The sequence below is a fragment of the Periophthalmus magnuspinnatus genome, chromosome 20, assembly GCF_009829125.3.
Source record: "Periophthalmus magnuspinnatus isolate fPerMag1 chromosome 20, fPerMag1.2.pri, whole genome shotgun sequence".
NCBI classification, from domain to species: Eukaryota; Metazoa; Chordata; class Actinopteri; order Gobiiformes; family Gobiidae; genus Periophthalmus; species Periophthalmus magnuspinnatus.
This window is the reverse complement of record NC_047145.1, coordinates 22,279,766-22,300,219: the sequence shown is the minus strand read 5'-3', so window position 1 is coordinate 22,300,219 and position 20,454 is coordinate 22,279,766. Positions and strand designations below refer to the sequence as shown.

The following is a 20,454-nucleotide window of genomic DNA, read 5'->3' as shown; positions in this document are numbered from 1 at the left end:
GGGTGGACAGGTGTCTTTCTGCAGCTAACGACCTCAAACAGGAGCTTCTAATTAAGGATAATAAGTGGAGTGGAGGTGGACTTTTTAAAGGTGGACTAACAGGTCTTTGAGGGTCAGAATTCTAGCTGATGGACAGGCGTTCAAATACTTATTTGCAGCAGTAACATACAAATAAATTATTTAAAAAAAATCATACAATGTGTTTTTCAGATTTTTTTTAGATTATGTCTCTCACAGTGGACATGCACCTAAGATGAAAATTTCAGACCCCTCAATGATTTCTAAGTGGGAGAACTTGCAAAATCACAGGGTGTTCAAATACTTATTGGACTAACTGTATGTTTTAAAACTGACAGCTTAAACTATGCCGTTTGTGCTCAGGTGAAGCAGGGGATGTTACAAAATGGCTTCCAGCGGTCATTGTCCTCCTCATTGCATCGATTATTCTCATTGTTCTGGTTTGGTATGTGTCACAGATGAACACAATTTAACAATGTTTTGAATTTTTGTCACAGTCATATCTGTATTTACAGGTATTTTAAATTTAGACGGACACATTTGCAGCCAGCGCAGGTAAGAAAACAATGACTTTTGTATGTTTATTTGGCAACAATAAAAGGAATGTTTGCACCTACTTAGATGGTATTACATTGTCTGTTATGTTCCATAGTAAAGCATTAAATATACAATTCATGTTGTGCTCTCAAATAACATGCTTTATTAGCGCGGTCAGCCTGCTCTCCACAGATCTGACCCAGTTGACCAGAAAAGTTACATAATTCACTTTTAACGTACCCATAATCATCAGAGTCTTTTTCTATTGGTTCTCAAGCTGACGAGTCACATGAATGAGCTCCTTGGTTTACGTTGCCGGATTCTACGGCTAAAATCACCTTGTGCGTCCCGTCAAATGACTTGTGCTCCATTTCCAAAGGTCCAAACCATTGAAGAGGTTACACAACAGGAGCCAGCCCAAAGGGAAGATAGTCTCCACTACGGAGCCGTGACATTCAACTCAAAGACGCCTCCTGCCGTCATCAGCAGCACACAGGAGGACACCGTGTACTCACAAGTCAAAACGTCCAGCATTAACATCAGACCGGCTGCACAAATGGCCGATATATACGCACAAGTTCGGAAAACATAACTCAAAATTCTGTGGTTTACCTGCACAGAACTTCTAAGTACATCTACATCTACACTATGTAACTCTTCTGTTGGGTTTGTGCCCCCAGCTTGTCTCCATATCAATAAAAACACCTTGAAAAACTGTTAGCTTAGCCTGGTGGCATTAGCTTTCTCCATGAACATAGACAAGTTTAATCAAGGTCATCAAGAAGTCCAGCTCCGTCCTGGGCTGTCCTCTGGACTCAGGGGGTGGGGGACAGGAGGGTCCTGGCTAAGGTCAATTCTATGCTGGGCCATGAGTCTCACCCCCTGCAGGACGCTCTGTCTGCCCTGGAGAGCAGCTTCAGTGACTGATTCACCCTCGCTGTGTGAAGGTTTCAGGTCTTTCCTTCCTGCTGCTGTCAGACTGTACAATGAACACTGTGAACACTGAACATGTGTCATTCATCCACCTATGTGCAATACTCAAGTCACTTTACGAAGATGTTATATCAGAGTATTTTTAGTTTATTTTTAAGTCTATTTTTTATTATTATGTTATGCTTTTTATCTATTATCTTGTTTTATTGCATGTACCATTTCCCTTCTGTTCTTTAACTGTGCGGTGCAATACTGGAATCTCCCCACTGTGGGACTAATAAAGGCAGATCTGATCTTATCTTAATGCCATACAGCAGAACATTGCAGGCAAAGCAAGAGCATCTCCATGGAGACAAAGAGATGGGATGATGTATGTGTATGGAAAAGAACTAAAGGCCAAATACAATGACCATAAAGATTTTAAATAACCATAGACTGTATAAAGATATAAACAGTTTATGTAAAGAACAGGCAGGAAGCAGAGTCATTGAAGGTGTGGGCTGTACATGTCAGTAAATAAAGTCAACACACATCTCAATGGCAACACTATAGAAGCTACGGCATGAGTCCATTTGACTTTTTTCATCGAGATGACCCGAAGATTCAATGTGCCAAATTTCCCAGGCTTTGTCCGAATGTTCACACTATTTCGTAGTTAGGGCAGTATTTAAGGATCACGCCATTTTTAGTGGTGTCCAAATGTCCAGTTGTTGAAAAAGGAGGTCACTCAAAATTTCCCACAATGCACCTTGAGAAGTACAGGACACTAGACTGGTCAATATAGACCATGATGCATTGTGGCAGTTAGAAAAACAACAGCGCGGCAACAGGTCTTTAACTGGACACAACATGACTGAAAGGAGCAGACAGAAGTGCTGCTGTATAATACTGTTGATCCTGATTATCAATAAAACACTTTTAAATAAACCATTATGATGTAAAGTTGCTAGCTGGAGTTGTTGAAAGAGCGACAATTTGTAAATCTCAGATAAAAAAATTAATAATCAGTAAAATCTGATCATTATTTATGACAGAAATTAAGTTTTTCCAAAGTTTAGCCTTTAGACTGTTTTTCACCCAGACGCCAGAGTCACATGACCTGATTGTAGTGAGCTGTGCGTCCGAATCGCTCTGTGAAGGTCCTTTAAAGAGTGTGGGGCTATGTAGTGAATGAGGGGTTAGAGACTAGGCTGGACTAGTGGTTCTACATACATGTCATGATCAGTGTATTGGACGCTATTCGGCCATTTTGTATGGTTTCGATTCAAGAAAAGTCTGGAAACTTTTGGTCTGTGTTCAGAAAAATAAAACTTTCAGCCATTTTGTGGAGCAGTTGCTGCCAGAGCAGAGCCAGTCCTGATTGACAGAGAGACACATCAAAGAAAATAAGACAAAATCTGACATCTCATTCTTTACACTATCGATTACTACAAATGTGTGCTAAAATGAAGCTGCTTTGTTAGTTGAATGTAGCTGTAGTGAAAATTAATCATCTATGGCAGTGGTCCCCAACCTTTTTATCACCGCGGACCGGCCAACGCTTGAAAATTTTACCGCGGACCGGGGGGCTAATGCTAATGCTAATGATTACACATGATGCACATTTGACCCACAATTAAGTGAATAGCAGAATAAACCACACTTACCGATCAGGAACAGCATCCAGTCCCTCAGCACATCAGGTCCTCTGCTCCTCAGTCCATCATGATCTTCACTCGGTTCCATGAGCCGCTCCGGGTCCAGATGCCTCTAGTTTAACTTGTACAAACATCCACAGTGTCCTCGGTCGCGTACTTCCTTTGTTTTGTCCGTTTCGTCATGTTTAAAACGCAAAACTGCTGCGTAAAATTACACAATACGCGCGCATAATTTTACGCGCGGATCTTTATATCCAGTCTCGTGTTTTTACGCGGAGAAGTGACAGAACAGATATCACTTTCCTGCAGCAGATTGGACATGGAGGCTCTAACTTCCTTTGTGGACATAATTTCTTGACTGGATTATATTCTCTGGACCTTTACGGAACGAATGAGACCAACTTTGTGTGAATATGTTGATGTCTGACAGAACCAGAGCGCTCAAAGGTAAGTGAAGTCCAAATCCACATTTCTGACTTCTCTGTAAAAACGTCTTTCCTGTCAGCACTGTGGTGATTCGAGGTGTAAATGGTTTACATATTCATAAAGATGAATGCCGTGGCTTTCATTTGATGTGTAGATTGTTTGTGTGAGTGACGCAGAAATACACGTACATTGCTGTAAAGTTGTAACGTGTAACGTGGGCGGGCCGTCGGAACGATAAGGGGTTAAGTTGTCGGCGCTCAAGTGACGGAAATGTAACCGAGAGAATCCGGTCATTTTACAAAATAAAAGATTTTTCAAAATAAACGATTGTTCAGACTCAGATAATAAATACAACAGAAATAATTAATTATTTCTTGGACGGCCCGCGGCCCGGTACCAATTGATCCACGGTGGTTGGGGACCACTGATCTATGGTATAAAAGTTAGGCTAACTTGGAGATGTAACCTTTTAGTGCGTAAAAGTAGTAGGGCTAATAGGGCTAGTAGCTAGCTAATCCTAGCTGAATCCTGTTGTAGTCCATGTCAAATACTGCTTGAGTTCTGGAGGGATCCTTATGTGTGGACTTGACTGTAAACTTGCAGTTTAGTGTGTGCAGTGTTTCTTAGGAACCATTTTCAGTCCTGGTAGAATTTGATTTAGCCGTGTTGGATCTGTTCTAGTCCTGGTCCTGGTTTATTTCTGGTTCCAGGAGTCCTGGTCTAGAGTGCATCTGTGTTGACCAATCAGAAAGCAGTGACAGCAGCAGAAAGCAGCAGTGGTTGCTGTGCAGATCCCATGATGTGGGATGTGATGTTCTGGTCTAGTCCTGGTCCTGGTGTGGTCCAGGCCTAGTCCTGGTCTAGTCTTGGTTTAGAAGTGGTCCAGTCCTCATTTAGTTTGTGTCTGTAATGACCAATCAGGAGGGAGTGAGCCTGGAAATAGCCAATGATATCTCTCATTCCAGGGACAGTATTTTTTTGATTTCTATGCAAGAGCTGTGGTAGCAACTTTTGTGAATGTCTGTGGTTTTTAAGTCCAGGACTAACTCCAGGTCCAGGTCCAGGTTGTTGGTTACTTTGCTTTAAATTGTCCTGGTCCTACTGTGATGGTAAAACTGTGTCTTATACAATAATTGAGTCCTGGTGAGTTCTGGTGATTACTTTGCTTTCAATAGTTCTGGTCTTGTTTTGGTGTAGTCCAGGCTTTGACTTAGTTCAGACCAGTTTAAGGCCTATTGTGATTGTAAAAATGTCTTATCCAAATTCTGTTTAATCATTATGTTTATTATAACTTGGCTTTAAATGGTTCTGGTTTAGTCCTGGTGTAAGGTTGTTTTAGGATTAGACCTGGTTTAGTCTTGTTCAATGAAAGGCTAATCTTGGTGTGTTTCTTGTTTTAAGTCTAGTCTTGCTCTTGTCTGGTTTTAATTACAGTCCTGGACTTGGTCTGGTCCAGGTACAAGTAAATGTCATTAAGTTTCATCTGCATCGTTTTGTAGCCTATTTGTATTATGGTTCGGTCACTGCTGGTCAGGGTGTTGTCGATGTGACCCTGGTTACTGTTAACCAGGAAGCTGAATGTGTGGACTGCAGATCACAGTTCTACACAGTGGTCTTCTTAGCAGGGATGTCGTCTGCTGTGTCACGTATGGATCACAGTGGGAGAAGATTATTTTCCAGTTAATGCAGATTCTGCAGCACAAGCACAAAATTGGTGCTCTCTTTCATTATTTCATTAAGATGTGTATATATTATGTGTATTTATTTTCAGATGCCTAAAGTCAAGTGATGGAACCACTCCCTTCTTGGAGAGAGGCGGAGGGCGGAGCAGCTTTCGGGAGAGCCTGCTGTCCCAATTGCTGTTCACCTTTCCCCTTGTTCTGCAGATACCGTTACTCGTAGTGTATTTCAGTATGTTTTTGCAGCCTTCATATCTATCTGCTTTTGTAAAGGAGGATTGTTAAATATTGTTATCTTTTTTCTAGTTTGTTCTGATTGGCGGTGTGCTCAATATGATGGTCTAGGCGAGCACATCTCTGGAACTCTCATCTTCGTGGTCGTTGAAGCAGTTGTGCCGATGCCAGAGGGATCCCTCTCCTTTGGAATCAGTGTGACGTCACCTTTATATTTTATGTTATATAGAGGCTATTATTTTATATTTTATATACACCACAATGAATAATTGGACCTTGTACAGTGTAATTGAGAAAATTGAACAAATTATTCTCTTGTTTCCAGAGCTCGCCCTGGTGTGTCTCATGGTGGACGAGGCTACACGTGAGCGCTGACTGAAGAGATGTAAAATGGCTTTAATTCTTCAACAATATTTGTATTTTGTAGTTTCTAAATTGTGATTCATCTTGTAAGGTACATCAGCATTGTGAAGGCTAGAAGAAGATCCTCAGTAGAGAAGATGAGCTCACACTTGCAGACTTCAGCAGTGGAATCATTTCACAGTGTGATTCTGCGCTTTGCGCCAAAAAACACTGCTTTGACTTTCCTGGGAATGCTTTGCAGGTAGACGAGTATTTTTAAAGTACTTCCTCATGATTTTAATTATGTAGCAATAGTATTACTGTTTGTTTTTGAGACTGTCTGACAGCTATTTATTTCAATTACAAAACCAGACATTCACAAGCTACAAAATCAACTGGAGGGCTCATGTATAAAAAGGGAGAAGGCATCGCAAGGACCATCAAAAATGAGGCAACCTCTGGTAAATAATTGATCTTTTTAAAACTATTTTTCATGCAAAGAAATATGACACAAACATCAACACCATGTCAAACATTACAAATAACTTATAAAGTAGTAATAAACAATCTCTATACCATAAATACAATTAACCTCTGTAAGTATAAACACAGACACATTATAAATGGAATATTTAAAACTTTTTTCCTCTTTATTGAAAGTATCAGATAATTGTCTATTATTGCAGATTAGCTGGACTCTGGACAATGCTACAGATCCTTATGACCATAGCCTTTCTGACCGATGCTACCCCTGAACAAAGGAAATGAGGAAATGTGGCTGGTTACTGTAACAACACCCAGATAGATGGTCGTGTATTATCTTGTAAAATAGACAATTAGACTAGTGCCCTAAGTAGGGGATAGTGTGGACACTAAGACACGGACACATTTCATTTGTATTTGCGTTCCCTCTCAAGAATATTGTGTCAATCCACAAGTAATACTTTTTGTATTCTCCCTACGTCCCCTGGACACCAAGGCAAGTTTATTTGTTTAGTACAATTCATACACATTATGCTTTACAGAATAAGAAAGACATTAAAACCACAATACAACAAATCAGAACCTAAAAATCATCATGAAATTATAATTAAAGGAGATTAAAATCCTTTCAGTCGTATGCACAGCTAAATAGAACCATTTTGAGCTGGGATTTAAACATTGTCAAAGTAGAGGCCTGTGTCACATCTTCAGGAAGAATGTTCCAGGTTTTAGCTGCATAAAACTGAAACACTGATTCTCCATGTTTAGTCCTGACTCTGGCACCAGCAGGAGGCCGGTCCCTGAAGTCCTCAGAGTGTGAAATGGTTCATGTGGGACTAACATATGGGAGATGTACTTTGGTGCTGGTTTATGTAGAAACCTGTTCACAAGCAGAGCTGCTTCAAATTCTATTCTTTGAGCTACAGGAGCCAGTGCAGAGACCTGAGCACAGGACACATGTGTGAAGTACTTCCTGGTTCTAGACCTGAGCACAGGACACGTGTGAAGTACTTCCTGGTTCTAGTCCTGACCCGAGCAGCAGTGTTCTGGATGTTCTGGATGTTCTGGATGTTCTGTTCTGTCTTAAGGCTCGTTTGGAGAGTCCAGTGAACAGGACGTTACAGTCGTCTAACCTACTGGAGACAAATGCAGGATAATTCTCTCTGAGTCTGGTTTTGACAGTTTACTTTTGATTTTTGCAAAGTTTTTAGAGGATAAAAAGCTGCAGATGTTATTGATTTGATTTGTGGTTTTTAAAGTTCAAGTCTGTGTCCATTATTACCCCGAGATGATTTGAAGGTTTTAGAAAGAGACTGGAGGTCCCTGCTGACCTTTTCTCTATGTTTCTGTGGAACAAAGACTATGACTTGACTCTTTTCTCAGTTTAGCTGGAGAAAATCATCTTACATCCACACACTGATCTGTTGGATGCAGTGGCAGAGTGAATCAATTTTTGGGAAGCAAAATAACCAAAAGCTTTATTTTCCCCATTTCAGTTCTAGTGCAGTCAGTTTTCAGACTGAAAGTTTCCATATCAAAATTCAACAAATAAATTAGACACTTAGGCAATCCCTTATAAATACATATTATAAAGTGTTGTTCTCTTCTGACAGACAGCGATGGCCAACCTACTTTTTCATAGAGTGAACAGTGATGGGTTTAAATTCTGAGTTAAGAGTCTAAAGGTTTAAAGGCTCAAGGCTGCATATACTGTAAATTATATCTCCATAAGCAAAGGCTGCTTGAACTATTTCTTTTCTGTAACTCAATGGAATAAACGATTTGTTTCTATAATAAATGATAATTTTGATTTTAAACTTGCATAACTCCAACATATGTATTTTAACGGATCAGTTTTTGTCAAGCCAAAATACAAGATATTTATAAATCCTGATTACTTCAATTTGTCATTTAGTGTATAAAGATTTGTAGCTTGCACATCACTTAAATGTTTTAAGAAAATATCATCTACTTAATTTTATTTGCATATAATTAAATTTCATTAAACTCTTGCTGCAGTTTTAAGATTGCCCGGTCAGCAGAGGGAGCATTTACAAACGAAACAGCATCATCTGTATATAAATGTATAAGCCTTTTTCTTAAATTTCAACCAATCAAATTAATAAATGTAGAAAAAAATTGCGGGCCCAAAATTGAGCCCTGGGGCACTCCTTCACTTAAAGTTAAAAAAGCAGATTTAAACCCATTGGCTCCTACTGTCTGGGTTCTGTTTGAAAGTTAAGTTTGGAGCCAGTTACATGTAGCATTGTCAAAAACCATACTGGCTTTCACTGTTGGTTTTCTTGTTTGATTTAGGTTTGGGGAGGGATGGACGACAGAGGGATTACATAGGCTGGATTTGCAAAGGCACGATTGACATGTGCTGCTGCCTCTGGGCTCTGTGGATAAGACGACACACAGAGTGACAAAAGTGTATTCATAAAAAGCAAAAGACAAAGCTAAAATCTGTCAACTAGACAAATCGTTGTAGGCGTGAAGATGTTTCGCTGCTCATCCAAGCCACTTCTTCTGGTTCTGGTCAGTTCTTGTCAGATTACTGCTGGTGGCCACTGCCTTATATCTGTCTGAGGGGAGGGGCTAACCTCACTGAAACTGTAAACATCTATTGTCTCCAGTTTCAGCTGAAACTACCCTATTCAGCCCTTAACGACCCTGCTGTTGTTCTCATTGTTCTGGGTGTGAGGATGGAGTTAAAGATGAGGGAGAGGTTATGTCTCAGGCCTCCATTCCACGATTTGTCCAGTTGACAGATTTTAACTTTGTCTTTTGCTGTGGATCAGACCTGGACGACTGAGCGTTTACACAGATGTATTCATAAAACTTTTACCTGTTCCTGTTTCTTGACACAAGTTGATCTAAACCAGCTGAAAATAAATAACAGGAATCAGTTTGACTTTTTTACTCACTCGTGGCCTCTACTCACTTATATATGATGAACATGTGCTGCACATGTTCATCTTAAAGGGACACTGTGGCACTTTTTGGTGGAAGGTCTGACACCTGCTTGTTGTCTCCATGGAGCTGTTATTATTTTGCCTCAAATGTTCCGCAATAAACATTAAGTTATAAACTCATCTATTTCCATGGAGACAAGCAGGTGACACCACCCAGACCAAGTTACATGTCAGATCTGTGGAGAAGTGAAGTAATGTAATGACAACACTTAAGAGCTGCATTTGATGTAATGGATCGTTCTATTTTAATTGAAAAACTGAAAAGCTTTAGTTTTGCTGCTGCTGCTGTTGCACTAATGCAAAGTCCCCCCTCAGAACTCAAAGAGTTTTTTATAATGTTTCTTCTTCTGACAGTAAATGTTTAGTATGTGGAGTTCCGCAAGGAAGCTGTTTAGGACCTCTTTTGTTTTCTATTGTTATTATGATTTGCCATTGACTGAAAAAAGCTTCACTAACAAAATATGCAGATGACTCAACTGTCGTGTTGTTCTGTCGATCGATATCTGGAACTATGTCCTCATTGATATTCACCAGATTAAAAACAAAACCAGAATTTAAATGTCACACGTTAAACTAAATGTTGTATAAATGTGCACTTCAGATGAACTTGAATTCAGCTGTGATTATTTTGAAGAAAATGTGATTTTTATTGCAGTGAAATATCAAAAGTAGAAAATGTATATTTGTAATGATAAAAATAAGATTTTATATTTCAATGGACTGAGGAAGATGAGTGGACTGCACTGCTTTCAGCTAATGGCATCCAAATAAATAAATACACAAATTAACACCTAGAACTAAATAAATGCAGGGCAGATATTATTAATACCACACTGTGGAACATTCCAGGCAAATCAAAACTCAGAGCTCCACCAGAAAAGTTACACAATGCATCTTTAATATGACTTTTTATTCACTGACTAATTTATTCATTTATTTTCTTTGCTCCTTCTGACAGCTATGAATTACTTTAGTAAAAAAGTTTGTAAAAATCCAAATACATTAAGCAGGTAGAAAGTAAAAGCAAAACAAATATTGTCTATACTTAAAACTGATATAATGCAGGTCTAATATCTGGGAACAATAACTTATTAGAATATACATTTTGGTCTCACCATTCCAGAAGGAGCAGGGAGCTGTAGAGCAGTATAATCCCACAGAGCTTCACTATGTTGTATGGGCCAATCCAAGTCACAACACTGGGTCCAGACTCTGACAAAGGTAAAGATACAGACTGAATGAACTTCTGTTTCATCTCCTGTTCTTCTGTAATTAGCATTTTAATATTCTAATAACTGTAAAGAGCCACAACTGGTTTTATTCTGAAAAAGCCTCACACATGTGTAAATGAGTAACTCTGTGTATTATGTAATGCCACAGAGGGTAATCTAATGGCACCTCTCTGGTTCACACCTGCAGCCTGTGACAAAGGACAACATCTCCCACCACGTTTAGGTCACATTGTTTTTATTTACAACATTTCACCAACTTCAAGGCTTTAAATCAAGGAACATTCATACACCAGTGTACACAGGCCGCTCCACCAGTGATGTTTATGTCAAGAGTGGGATTTGAATGATCAACCTTCAGATCAGTGGAACAACTGAGCTACTGTCGACCCTCCCATCTGGAATTTCCCCAGTGTGGGACAAATAAGGTTTATCTCATCTTATGCTATTCATTAGTGCCTTATATTGAATATTTAGATGCCAAACACTGGTAAAAAACCATCAGAAAATACTGCACTTTAGGGTGACATACCTGTTATATTCAGTGTAACGGCTGGAGATGATTCCTGTCCAAGTGTATTTGAGGCCACACAATAGTACTGTCCCTCTTCAGTGAGGTTGAAGCTGTACGTGTGTCCCTGGCTGACATTGGCTGGTCCCTGTGAGCTGTGTCTGAACCAGGTGAAGTGGTGGACAGGAGGCTTGGCTCTGCTGGAGCAGCTCAGCGTCACTGACTGACCTGCTGACAGTGAACCGGACGGACTGACCTCCACTGAGGTGTTTTTAGGACCATCTGAGGACACACAGGAAAGTTTAATGCCATACTCTGGAATATTTCAAAGCCATGTTATCTCAATTGAAACAACCCCACAAAGTTACACAATGCACCTTAATACATTTTCAACAACTGATCACCAGAACAGACTGAATCCATCAGTGTGTTTCACTCACATGAGACACTGAGAGTCACGTTACTGTCGGCCATTTTGAATCCTCCAGTCACAGGATACGCTGCATTACACTTTATCATTAGTCCATCATGGGCGTCTGTCAGAGTGATGTTCTGTGTGATTTTAGTGGTAAATGTCCCGTTGGTCTCTGTGATGTGGGCAGTGCCTTGGTGGAGGTCCCATGTGAGCTGAGGAGGGGCGTGTGGACAGGGAGTGACAGCTGAGCAGGTTATAGTCACCACCTCTGTCTCTGTCTGTTTACCAGAGACTTCTATTGTGGGGCTCCAGGGAGAGTCTGAGAAGAGTAAAAACATTTGGGGAGAACATTACAATCTAAAAAAGGCAATAAACCAAGACCTAAGCTGATGCTCGTCAGATGGGAGTGGAGGCTATTTACTGTGCACAGAAGTAGAGTGAAAATGTCACTCAAACATTCAAACTTGTTTATAACAGGTGTATGTTAGAACCTGATGACAAAACTAATGTGGAAAAGCAGTTTGTCCCTTTGAATATAAACCTGTGTCAACAAAATACTGTTTGATTGTAAAACAAACTGCTATTCAGAGATGAAACTGTAGAAACAAACATTGGAGCTGATTGAATGTAAATCCTAAACAGTGAAATACACAGAATATAAGAATAAAAGTTTCATTAAAATTCACAAGCCTATTGTTACTAACTATTTTGTCCTTTTGCAAATGAGGCAAAATGTAAAAATAAAATAAAGATATAATATGAAAAGGTTTTAATCCTTTTTTTTTTCTTCATTAACCTTTGAATAAATAGTAAAAGTGTCTTACCTCTGACTTTTATTTGAAGAGAGTCACAAACAGCTGTGGCATTAAAACCACTGTTCTCTACTCTGAAGTAATATTTGTCATTGTGGCTTTTGCTTAAATTATAAAACATTGTGGTGCAGTTTTTGTTTTTCAGGTTCCCAGTGAAATTCATGGGATAAGACTTACTGGAGTCTCCACTGACTGAAAACGTATAATGTGACCCACGATCACCTTTAAACCAAATGCCAGTGACAGGGTCTGCAGTGTTTATGTCATATGGTGGTAAAACTTTATAGGTGCATGGGATCCACAAACAGGAGCCACTCAGAGCCTCCATTGGACTTGGAGTTGTAATGGACAAATCAGTCTGAAATAAACAACCATCAGCTCCTGTAAAACATGCACAGGGTTAAAATGACAGTAACAGAAAATGCAGAGTACACACAGGTGTTCACCATGTAATCATTCATGTCATGTTTATTCTTACAAATACTGAATATAAATACACATTATAAATGACTGTGGTGAATACTCTTTATTCTCACGTTTAACAAGTCCTGCTTGAAAAAATAAGAGAATTAAATAAACGTAACTTACCTGAACACAGCAGTAAAAGTTGTATAATTTGAATGAGCATATTCATTATAGCTTCAGAATTTAAATAAAAAAAATAAAAACTTGAGCTGTTAGTGCTCTGCTTAACGAACCTACTCCAGAGTCGACAGTGAATCTCTTAATCGTCTTTATGAGTTTATAATAACAGTGACTTCCTCTTCGTGATGGTCTCCAACTTCTGTATTTCACACAATAATTAAAATAGTTTTTTTTTTTAGTTCATCATCTGAATAAACCACAACAAAAAGGTGAAGTTGTCAACATCAACATTACAGGACATCCATCCATTTTCTTCCTCTTATCCGGGGCCGGGTCACGGGGGCAGCAGTCTAAGCAGGGACTCCCAGACTTCCCTCACCCCAGACACGTCCTCCAGCTCCTCCGGTGGGACCCCAAGGCGTTCCCAGGCCAGCCGGGAGACATAGTCCCTCCAGCGTGTCCTGGGTCTTCCCCGGGGCCTCCTCCCGGTGGGACATGCCCAGAACACCTCCCTAGGGAGGCGTCCAGGAGGCATCCTGAGCAGATGCCCGAGCCACCTCAGCTGGCTCCTCTCGACGTGTAGGAGCAGTGGCTCTACTCCGAGCTCCTCCCGTGTGACCGAGCTCCTCACCCTATCCCTAAGGGTGCGCCCAGCCTCAAACCCATTTCGGCCGCTTGTATTCGCGACCTTGTCCTTTCGGTCATTACCCAGAGCTCATGACCATAGGTGAGGGTAGGAACATAGTTTGACCAGTAAATCGAGAGCTTCACCTTCCGGCTCAGCTCCACAACGGACCGATACAGCAACCGCATCACTGCAGACGCTGCACCGATCCGCCTGTCAATCTCACGCTCCATCCTTCCCTCACTCGTGAACAAGACCCCGAGATACTTGAACTCCTCCCTGAAAGGCCACCTTAACGTGGTGGAGGGGTTTGAGTGCCCGAATGATCCTGGGAGCTATGCTGTCGGGGGCTTCATGCCCCTGGTAGGGTCACCCATGGCAAACAGGTCCAGGGAGACGGGTCAGACTAAGAGGCCAGTTACGTCGCCTGGACCGGCGTCACCGGGGCTCCACCCTGGAGCCAGGCCTGGGGTGGGTGCTCGCCTGGTGGCGGGGCCCCGTGGGGAGAAGCCTGGCCACCAGACGTGGGGCCGTCCTCATGTGGACCCACCACCCGCAAGAGGATCGGTAAGGGGCTGGTGCGAGGAGATCTGGGAGGCAGTCGAAGGCGGAGGCCTCGACGACCGGATCTCCGGACATGGAGACTGGCTCTGGGGACATGGAATGTCATTATAGGACACTACTCAGCCATTTGTCTTTAGTATTTACCATAATTTGGACTAATAATGTTTTCAAATATTTGTAAATCTGATCTAAATTTAGTGTGTGGAACAATTAAAGCTTCAATCTGTAACTTGGCAGAAGAGAAACCTGTTCTTCGCTGCCCTCACCTGGATCACGTCAGAGAGGAGCAGAGGAGCAGAGGAGTAGAGGGGGGAGGAGCAGAGAAGAGAAGGGAGAGAAGAGAGGAGTAGAAGAAAAAGGAGCAGAGGAGAAAGGAGCAGAGAAGCAGAGGAGCAGAGGAGAGAGGGGAGAAGAAAGAGGAGCAGAGGAGAGAAAAGCAGAGGAGCAGAGGATTAGAGGATAGAGGCAGGAGGATGTTTCAGTTGCATTTACACTTGATGCCATTTAGTACAAATCATTTCTTCAGTGCTTCAGACAATAATAAGGCAACAGCACCACCTGTTGGTCTGGTGCACATATTACTCATGTTATCTGTGCATCTCTTTTTTTGGACAAAGTAAAACTTCTGCTGTGTCATTTCAAAACTTTTTTTAATATAAATTATTCCACATTAAAGAAAACATTGGCACATTTACATGACCAAACATAACATTCTCAATCAACAAGAAAAGGCACAGTGTATGAAAACATTTGTAACAGTAAGGCACTTGTATTAGGAACAAAACCTTTTCAACCATTTCGACTTGAGTGACTTTACAATGCTCTTATTACAATGTACTAACATGTAAACACTCAGTCAACATTCCTCTTTGTCTCTTAGGTTTCATAATGTTTCTGCGTGGTCTTTCTTGTACTGCTGTTTTTGGTGTTACCTTAATGTCATGAGAAGCATGAACTGTGTCACTGGCAGTACCTGCTGGAACTGGGTTTTGGGCTGGTGTTTGTTAATGTTCATCCTTGTTATTCTCAAGCTCCACAAAAGTTGTCTTTGGTCCTTTGAGTAAGTGACGACGATTTGTCCTTAGTGTGCTGCCATACTCCGTGATGACTTCATAGGACCTTGGAGTTGTCTCTCTGATCACCTTAGGACAGGTCTCCATGTACCATCACATCTGACACGTACCATGTCCTCTTGTGCCAGTGGGCTCAGTCGTTTAGCAGTTTTCTTGTATCTTTGACTGTATTTGTTTTGTTTCAGATAATGCTCTTTCTCTTTTTCTTGTGTGATGCTGAAGGTCGACGTGTTCTCAGTTCTCTCTTCATCAGCTGGAGATTTTCTGTAGTTGGGTCAGTGCCTGTTTCTGTTACTTTTTAAAAAGGTGTTTGGACAATCTGCTCTGCTTTTTCAGCCAAACCATTTGATTGTGGGCACAGTGGGCTTGATGTTGTGTGTTTGAAACCATCATTTTCATCAGTCCTTGAAATCCTGGCTGCTAAACTGTGGTCCATTATCACTCACTGTGAGTGGGAAAAATGACTTTGCAGTACTTGATCATTTGCTTTGCAGTTGTGTCAGTCAGAAAAGCATCTTCCGGACAGTTAAACCATGACAGGGTAGTCTTTTCCTGCCATTTGAAACACGTCTACTCCGACCTTTCTCCACAGCTGGTTTGGTCTGTGATGCACGAGGAGTGGCTCTTTTTAGAGCTGGTATCTGTGTTGTTGTCTTTGTTCATTGTGGCCAGTACAGTAAAGCTCTTGAACGTCTTTTGCACTTTTCAATGTCTAAATGTTTTTGCGTGTGTTCCTATTACAGGAGAATCACACTCCTTAGCCTTCTGGGTAAGTCGTTTCCAGGTACTGGAGAGGAGAATCCAACCAATAGTCGAACCTCGGATTCAAGAGGAGCAGTATGGTTTTCATCACGGTCGCAGAAAACTGGACAAGCTCTATACTCTCCATCAGGTCCTTGAGGGTTCATGGGGCTTTGCCCAGTACACATGTGTTTTGTGGATCTGGAGAAGGCATTCAACCGTGTCCCTCGTAGTGAGCAGGAGCTGTGTTCATTGCAGTAAGTCAGACCTGTTCCCGGTGCACTCTGCCAGGGCTGCCCTTTGTCACCGGTTCTGTTCATTATATTTATGGACAGAGGGGGTCTAGTTTGGGAACCACAGGATCTCATCTCTGCTGTTTGCAGATGATGTTGTTCTGATGCTTCCTCGAGCCAGGACCTGCAGCACTGGGGCGGTTTGAGCTGAGTGTGAAGCGGCTGGGATGAGAATCAGCTCCTCCAAATCTGAGGCCATGGTTCTCGACTGGAAAAAGGTGGAGCCCTCTCCAGGTGGGTGGTGAGTCCTTGCCTCAAGTGGAGGAGTTCAAGTATCTCGGGGTCTTGTTCAAGAGTGAGGGAAGGATTGAGCGTGAGATTGACAGATGGATCGGTGCAGCGTCTGCAGTGATGTGGTCACTGTATTGGTCTTTTGTGGTGAAGAACGAGAAAGTTGAAAGGCAAAGCTCTCGATTTACATTCCTGCCCTCACCTATGGTCAGGAGCTCTGGTTAATGACCGAAAGGACAAGATCGTGGATACAACAACCTTAGAGATAGGGTGAGGAGCTCAGTCACGTGGGTGAAGCTCGGAGTAGAGCCGCTGCTCCTACACATCAAGAGAAGCAGCTGAGGTGGCTCAGGCATCTGTTCAGGATGCCCCCTGGACGCCTCTCTAGGGAGGTGTTCCAGGCATGTCCCACTGGGAGGAGGCCCCAGGGAAGACCCAGGACACACTGGAGGGACTATGTCTCTCGGCTGGCCTGGGAATGTCTTGGGGTCCCACCGGAGGAGCTGGAGGATGTGTCTGGGAGCCGCTAGTCAGACTGCTGCCCCCGCGACCCGGCCCCGGATAAAAGGAAGAAAATGGATGTAATGGATGGATGGATGCATTTTTGTATTTCAGACGTCCTGTTGTTACTCCTCAGTCTGATCAAAAAGAAAAATCTGAGGAGAACAAACTGAGAAAGACACATGACCACAGAGATTTTAGAAACGTATCAGCAAAATATCGACTAAATCTTCCAAATCGGACTCATGGGAACCGATATATCGCTCATCCACACTTTAAAGACAGAAGCACATTGTCACTTCTTCTTTACATTTGCATAGAGTTCATCTAAACCAGGGACTTGTGCGGTGGCATTTTCTTTTGATACTTGGACCTGGGAGTACACGGTCTCCTCTTGTTCTGCGACGTCTTTCGGGCTCAAATTAGAAAAGTCTATTTCCCCATAATGCACTTCTTCCTCTTCCTTATCAGTCTCCACAAATGCTCCTGTCTGTAAAACAAGACACTGAACAGTCATTTGACCCTTAACTTTTCTCATCACATTTTAAATACTCACTTGTGATTTTTTTGAAGCCTCACGTTTTGATCTGACAGACCTGGGAAAAAAATTATAGATTATCCTAAAAGTCGTGTATAAAGCAATAGAGAGACAACAAGACTAGAGATGTGTTACTTTTGTGGCAGTTCAGCCTGAATAAGGAAACAAATGTAAGAGGAAGACAAACATGTAAATTGGTACATGTAAGTATTCATATTACTTTACACATTACTTATTGTTGGAGATAGAACAAGAATTAAGCTACATCCCATATATTTTTTGATATTACAGGGTTGGATTTTCATTGGATGAATATTAACTCAAGTTATTGGTTTATAGCACAGACTTGTTTCATAATACTTACATAAAAAACACAGCCAGACAAAAGACTATTATGAGTCCAACACCTGCTCCAAGAATGGCCTCCCACGGTACAGCAGAAGAGCTGTTTGTTTCTGCCCAAAACATGTATTTAGACGATTTACAAGAAAGTAAAGTCAGTATTGGACTGAAGTATTATTACAGATGGAGATGAATCATTTCCGAGTGTATTTGAGGCCACACAATAGTACTGTCCCTCTTCAGTGAGGTTGAAGCTGTACGTGTGTCCCTGGCTGACATTGGCTGGTCCCTGTGAGCTGTGTCTGAACCAGGTGAAGTGGTGGACAGGAGGCTTGGCTCTGCTGGAGCAGCTCAGCGTCACTGACTGACCTGCTGACAGTGAACCGGACGGACTGACCTCCACTGAGGTGTTTTTAGGACCATCTGAGGACACACAGGGAAGTTTAATGCCATAATGTGGAACATTTCAGACACAGCAGTAATATCTCAGTGTAAACAGACTGAATCCATCAGTGTGTTTCACTCACATGAGACACTGAGAGTCACGTTACTGTTGGCCATTTTGGATCCTTCACTCACAGGATACGCTGCATTACACTTTATCATTAGTCCATCATGGGCGTCTGTCAGAGTGATGTTCTGTGTGATTTTAGTGGTAAATGTCCCGTTGGTCTCTGTGATGTGGGCAGTGCCTTGGTGGAGGTCCCATGTGAGCTGAGGAGGGGCGTGTGGACAGGGAGTGACAGCTGAGCAGGTTATAGTCACCACCTCTGTCTCTGTCTGTTTACCAGAGACTTCTATTGTGGGGCTCCAGGGAGAGTCTGAGAAGAGTAAAAACATTTGGGGAGAACATTACAATCTAAAAAAGGCAATAAACCAAGACCTAAGCTGATGCTCGTCAGATGGGAGTGGAGGCTATTTACTGTGCACAGAAGTAGAGTGAAAATGTCACTCAAACATTCAAACTTGTTTATAACAGGTGTATGTTAGAACCTGATGACAAAACTAATGTGGAAAAGCAGTTTGTCCCTTTGAATATAAACCTGTGTCAACAAAATACTGTTTGATTGTAAAACAAACTGCTATTCAGAGATGAAACTGTAGAAACAAACATTGGAGCTGATTGAATGTAAATCCTAAACAGTGAAATACACAGAATATAAGAATAAAAGTTTGATTAAAATTCAGACAGTAGAATATTCAATTGGTCTTGGGTTTTGCAGAAACTATTTTGTCCCTTTGCAAAAGAAGTACTGTAAATAAAATAAAAACATATTTGATCTTTTTCCCTCAGGAGAATGTTACAGATCGATGATAACACAAACTTCAAGACTAAAAAAGCTTTTTTCCAACAGATATCAATGTGCTGCATAATTCCTCTGTGTCTGTGTCTGTGCACATCAGAGGAAGTGACAAAGTGCAATTTCATCAGTTGTTTTTACAATGACAAAAAAGTAATAAATCTATCAACATCAAAAGGTTTTAATGCATTTTCTTTATTATTACATTCAAATAAATAGTAAAAGTTTCTTACCTCTGACTTTTATTTGAAGAGAGTCACAACGAGCTGTGGCCTTAAAACCACTGTTCTCTACTCTGAAGTAATATTTGTCATTGTGGCTTTTGTTTAAATTATAAAACATTGTGGTGCAGTTTTTGTTTTTCAGGTTCCCAGTGAAATTCATGGGATAAGACTTACTGGAGTCTCCACTGACTGAAAACGTATTCTGTGAATCTGTACTGTACCCACGATCACCTTTAAACCAAATGCCAGTCACAGGGTCTGCAGTGTTTATGTCTTTATTTAGAGGTAAAACTTTATAGGTGCATGGGATCCACAAACAGGAGCCACTCAGAGCCTCCATTGGACTTGGAGTTTTAATGGACAAATAATTTGGTAGATCACAACTATCAGCTCCTGTAAAACATGCACAGGGTTAAAATGACAGTAACAGAAAATGCAGAGTACACACAGGTGTTCACCATGTAATCATTCATGTCATGTTTATTCTTACAAATACTGAATATAAATACCGGTACACATTATAAATGACTGTGGTGAATACTCTTTATTCTCACGTTTAAAAATAAGATAATTAAATAAACTTAACTCACCTGAACACAGCAGTAAAAGTTGTATAATTTGAATGAGCATATTCATTATAGCTTCAGAATTTAAAAAATAAAAATAACTTGAGCTGTTAGTGCTCTGCTTAACGAACCTACTCCAGAGTCGACAGTGAATCTCTTAATCGTCTTTGTGAGTTTTAGAATAACAGTGACTTCCTCTTCGTGACGGTCTCCAACTTCTGTTTTTTTTTGTTCTTGTCATCTGACAGACAGATCAAACCACAAAGAGAAAGGTGAAGTTGGCAGCACCGTGGACTCAACATCATAGTCCACTGTTCATTCATTTGTTTTTACTATTAACAATAATTTGTACTTATAATGTTTTCAAATATTTGTAAATCTACTGTATGGAACAATTAAAGCTTCCATCTGTAACTTTATTCCATCACAACACAGAGTCATGGAGCTGTGGGCTGCTCCTGTGGCTGCACATCACAGCAGCATCTGCACCAACATGATGATGGAGACAAATACTACGTGTTTCACCGATTAATAAAATAATAATTGGAGAATGAAGTAATAACAGAGCAAATAAAATAGAAGGGGAACATTCTTCTTTAACAGGAAACACGGCACAATGAGCACATTTTGAGGCGAACG

General features: G+C 41.2%; 1 protein-coding gene and 2 long non-coding RNA genes across 3 annotated transcripts; 1 reads left to right on the top strand and 2 right to left on the bottom strand.

Annotated features, from left to right (window-relative positions):
• The first annotated feature begins 395 nt into the window (after positions 1-395).
• LOC129457249 (uncharacterized) lies at positions 396-972 on the top strand. Its single transcript, XR_008649161.1, has 3 exons — positions 396-463; positions 534-573; positions 935-972. It is a non-coding gene; the product is annotated as an uncharacterized LOC129457249 (long non-coding RNA).
• Positions 973-8,616: 7,644 nt separating this feature from the next.
• On the bottom strand, positions 8,617-10,483 carry LOC117388246 (uncharacterized). The gene is made up of 3 exons (XR_004542818.2): positions 10,380-10,483; positions 9,138-9,174; positions 8,617-8,688 (listed from the first exon to the last, which is right to left on the bottom strand). It is a non-coding gene; the product is annotated as an uncharacterized LOC117388246 (long non-coding RNA).
• Positions 10,484-11,011: 528 nt separating this feature from the next.
• LOC117388129 (B-cell receptor CD22-like) lies at positions 11,012-19,880 on the bottom strand. Its single transcript, XM_055230298.1, has 7 exons — positions 19,840-19,880; positions 19,259-19,642; positions 18,252-18,545; positions 17,868-18,147; positions 13,864-14,031; positions 11,445-11,743; positions 11,012-11,286 (listed from the first exon to the last, which is right to left on the bottom strand). The coding sequence occupies exons 1-7, from the start codon at positions 19,877-19,879 to the stop codon at positions 11,012-11,014; spliced, it is 1,740 nt and encodes a 579-aa protein (XP_055086273.1). The 5' UTR covers position 19,880.
• Between the last annotated feature and the right edge of the window lie 574 nt (positions 19,881-20,454).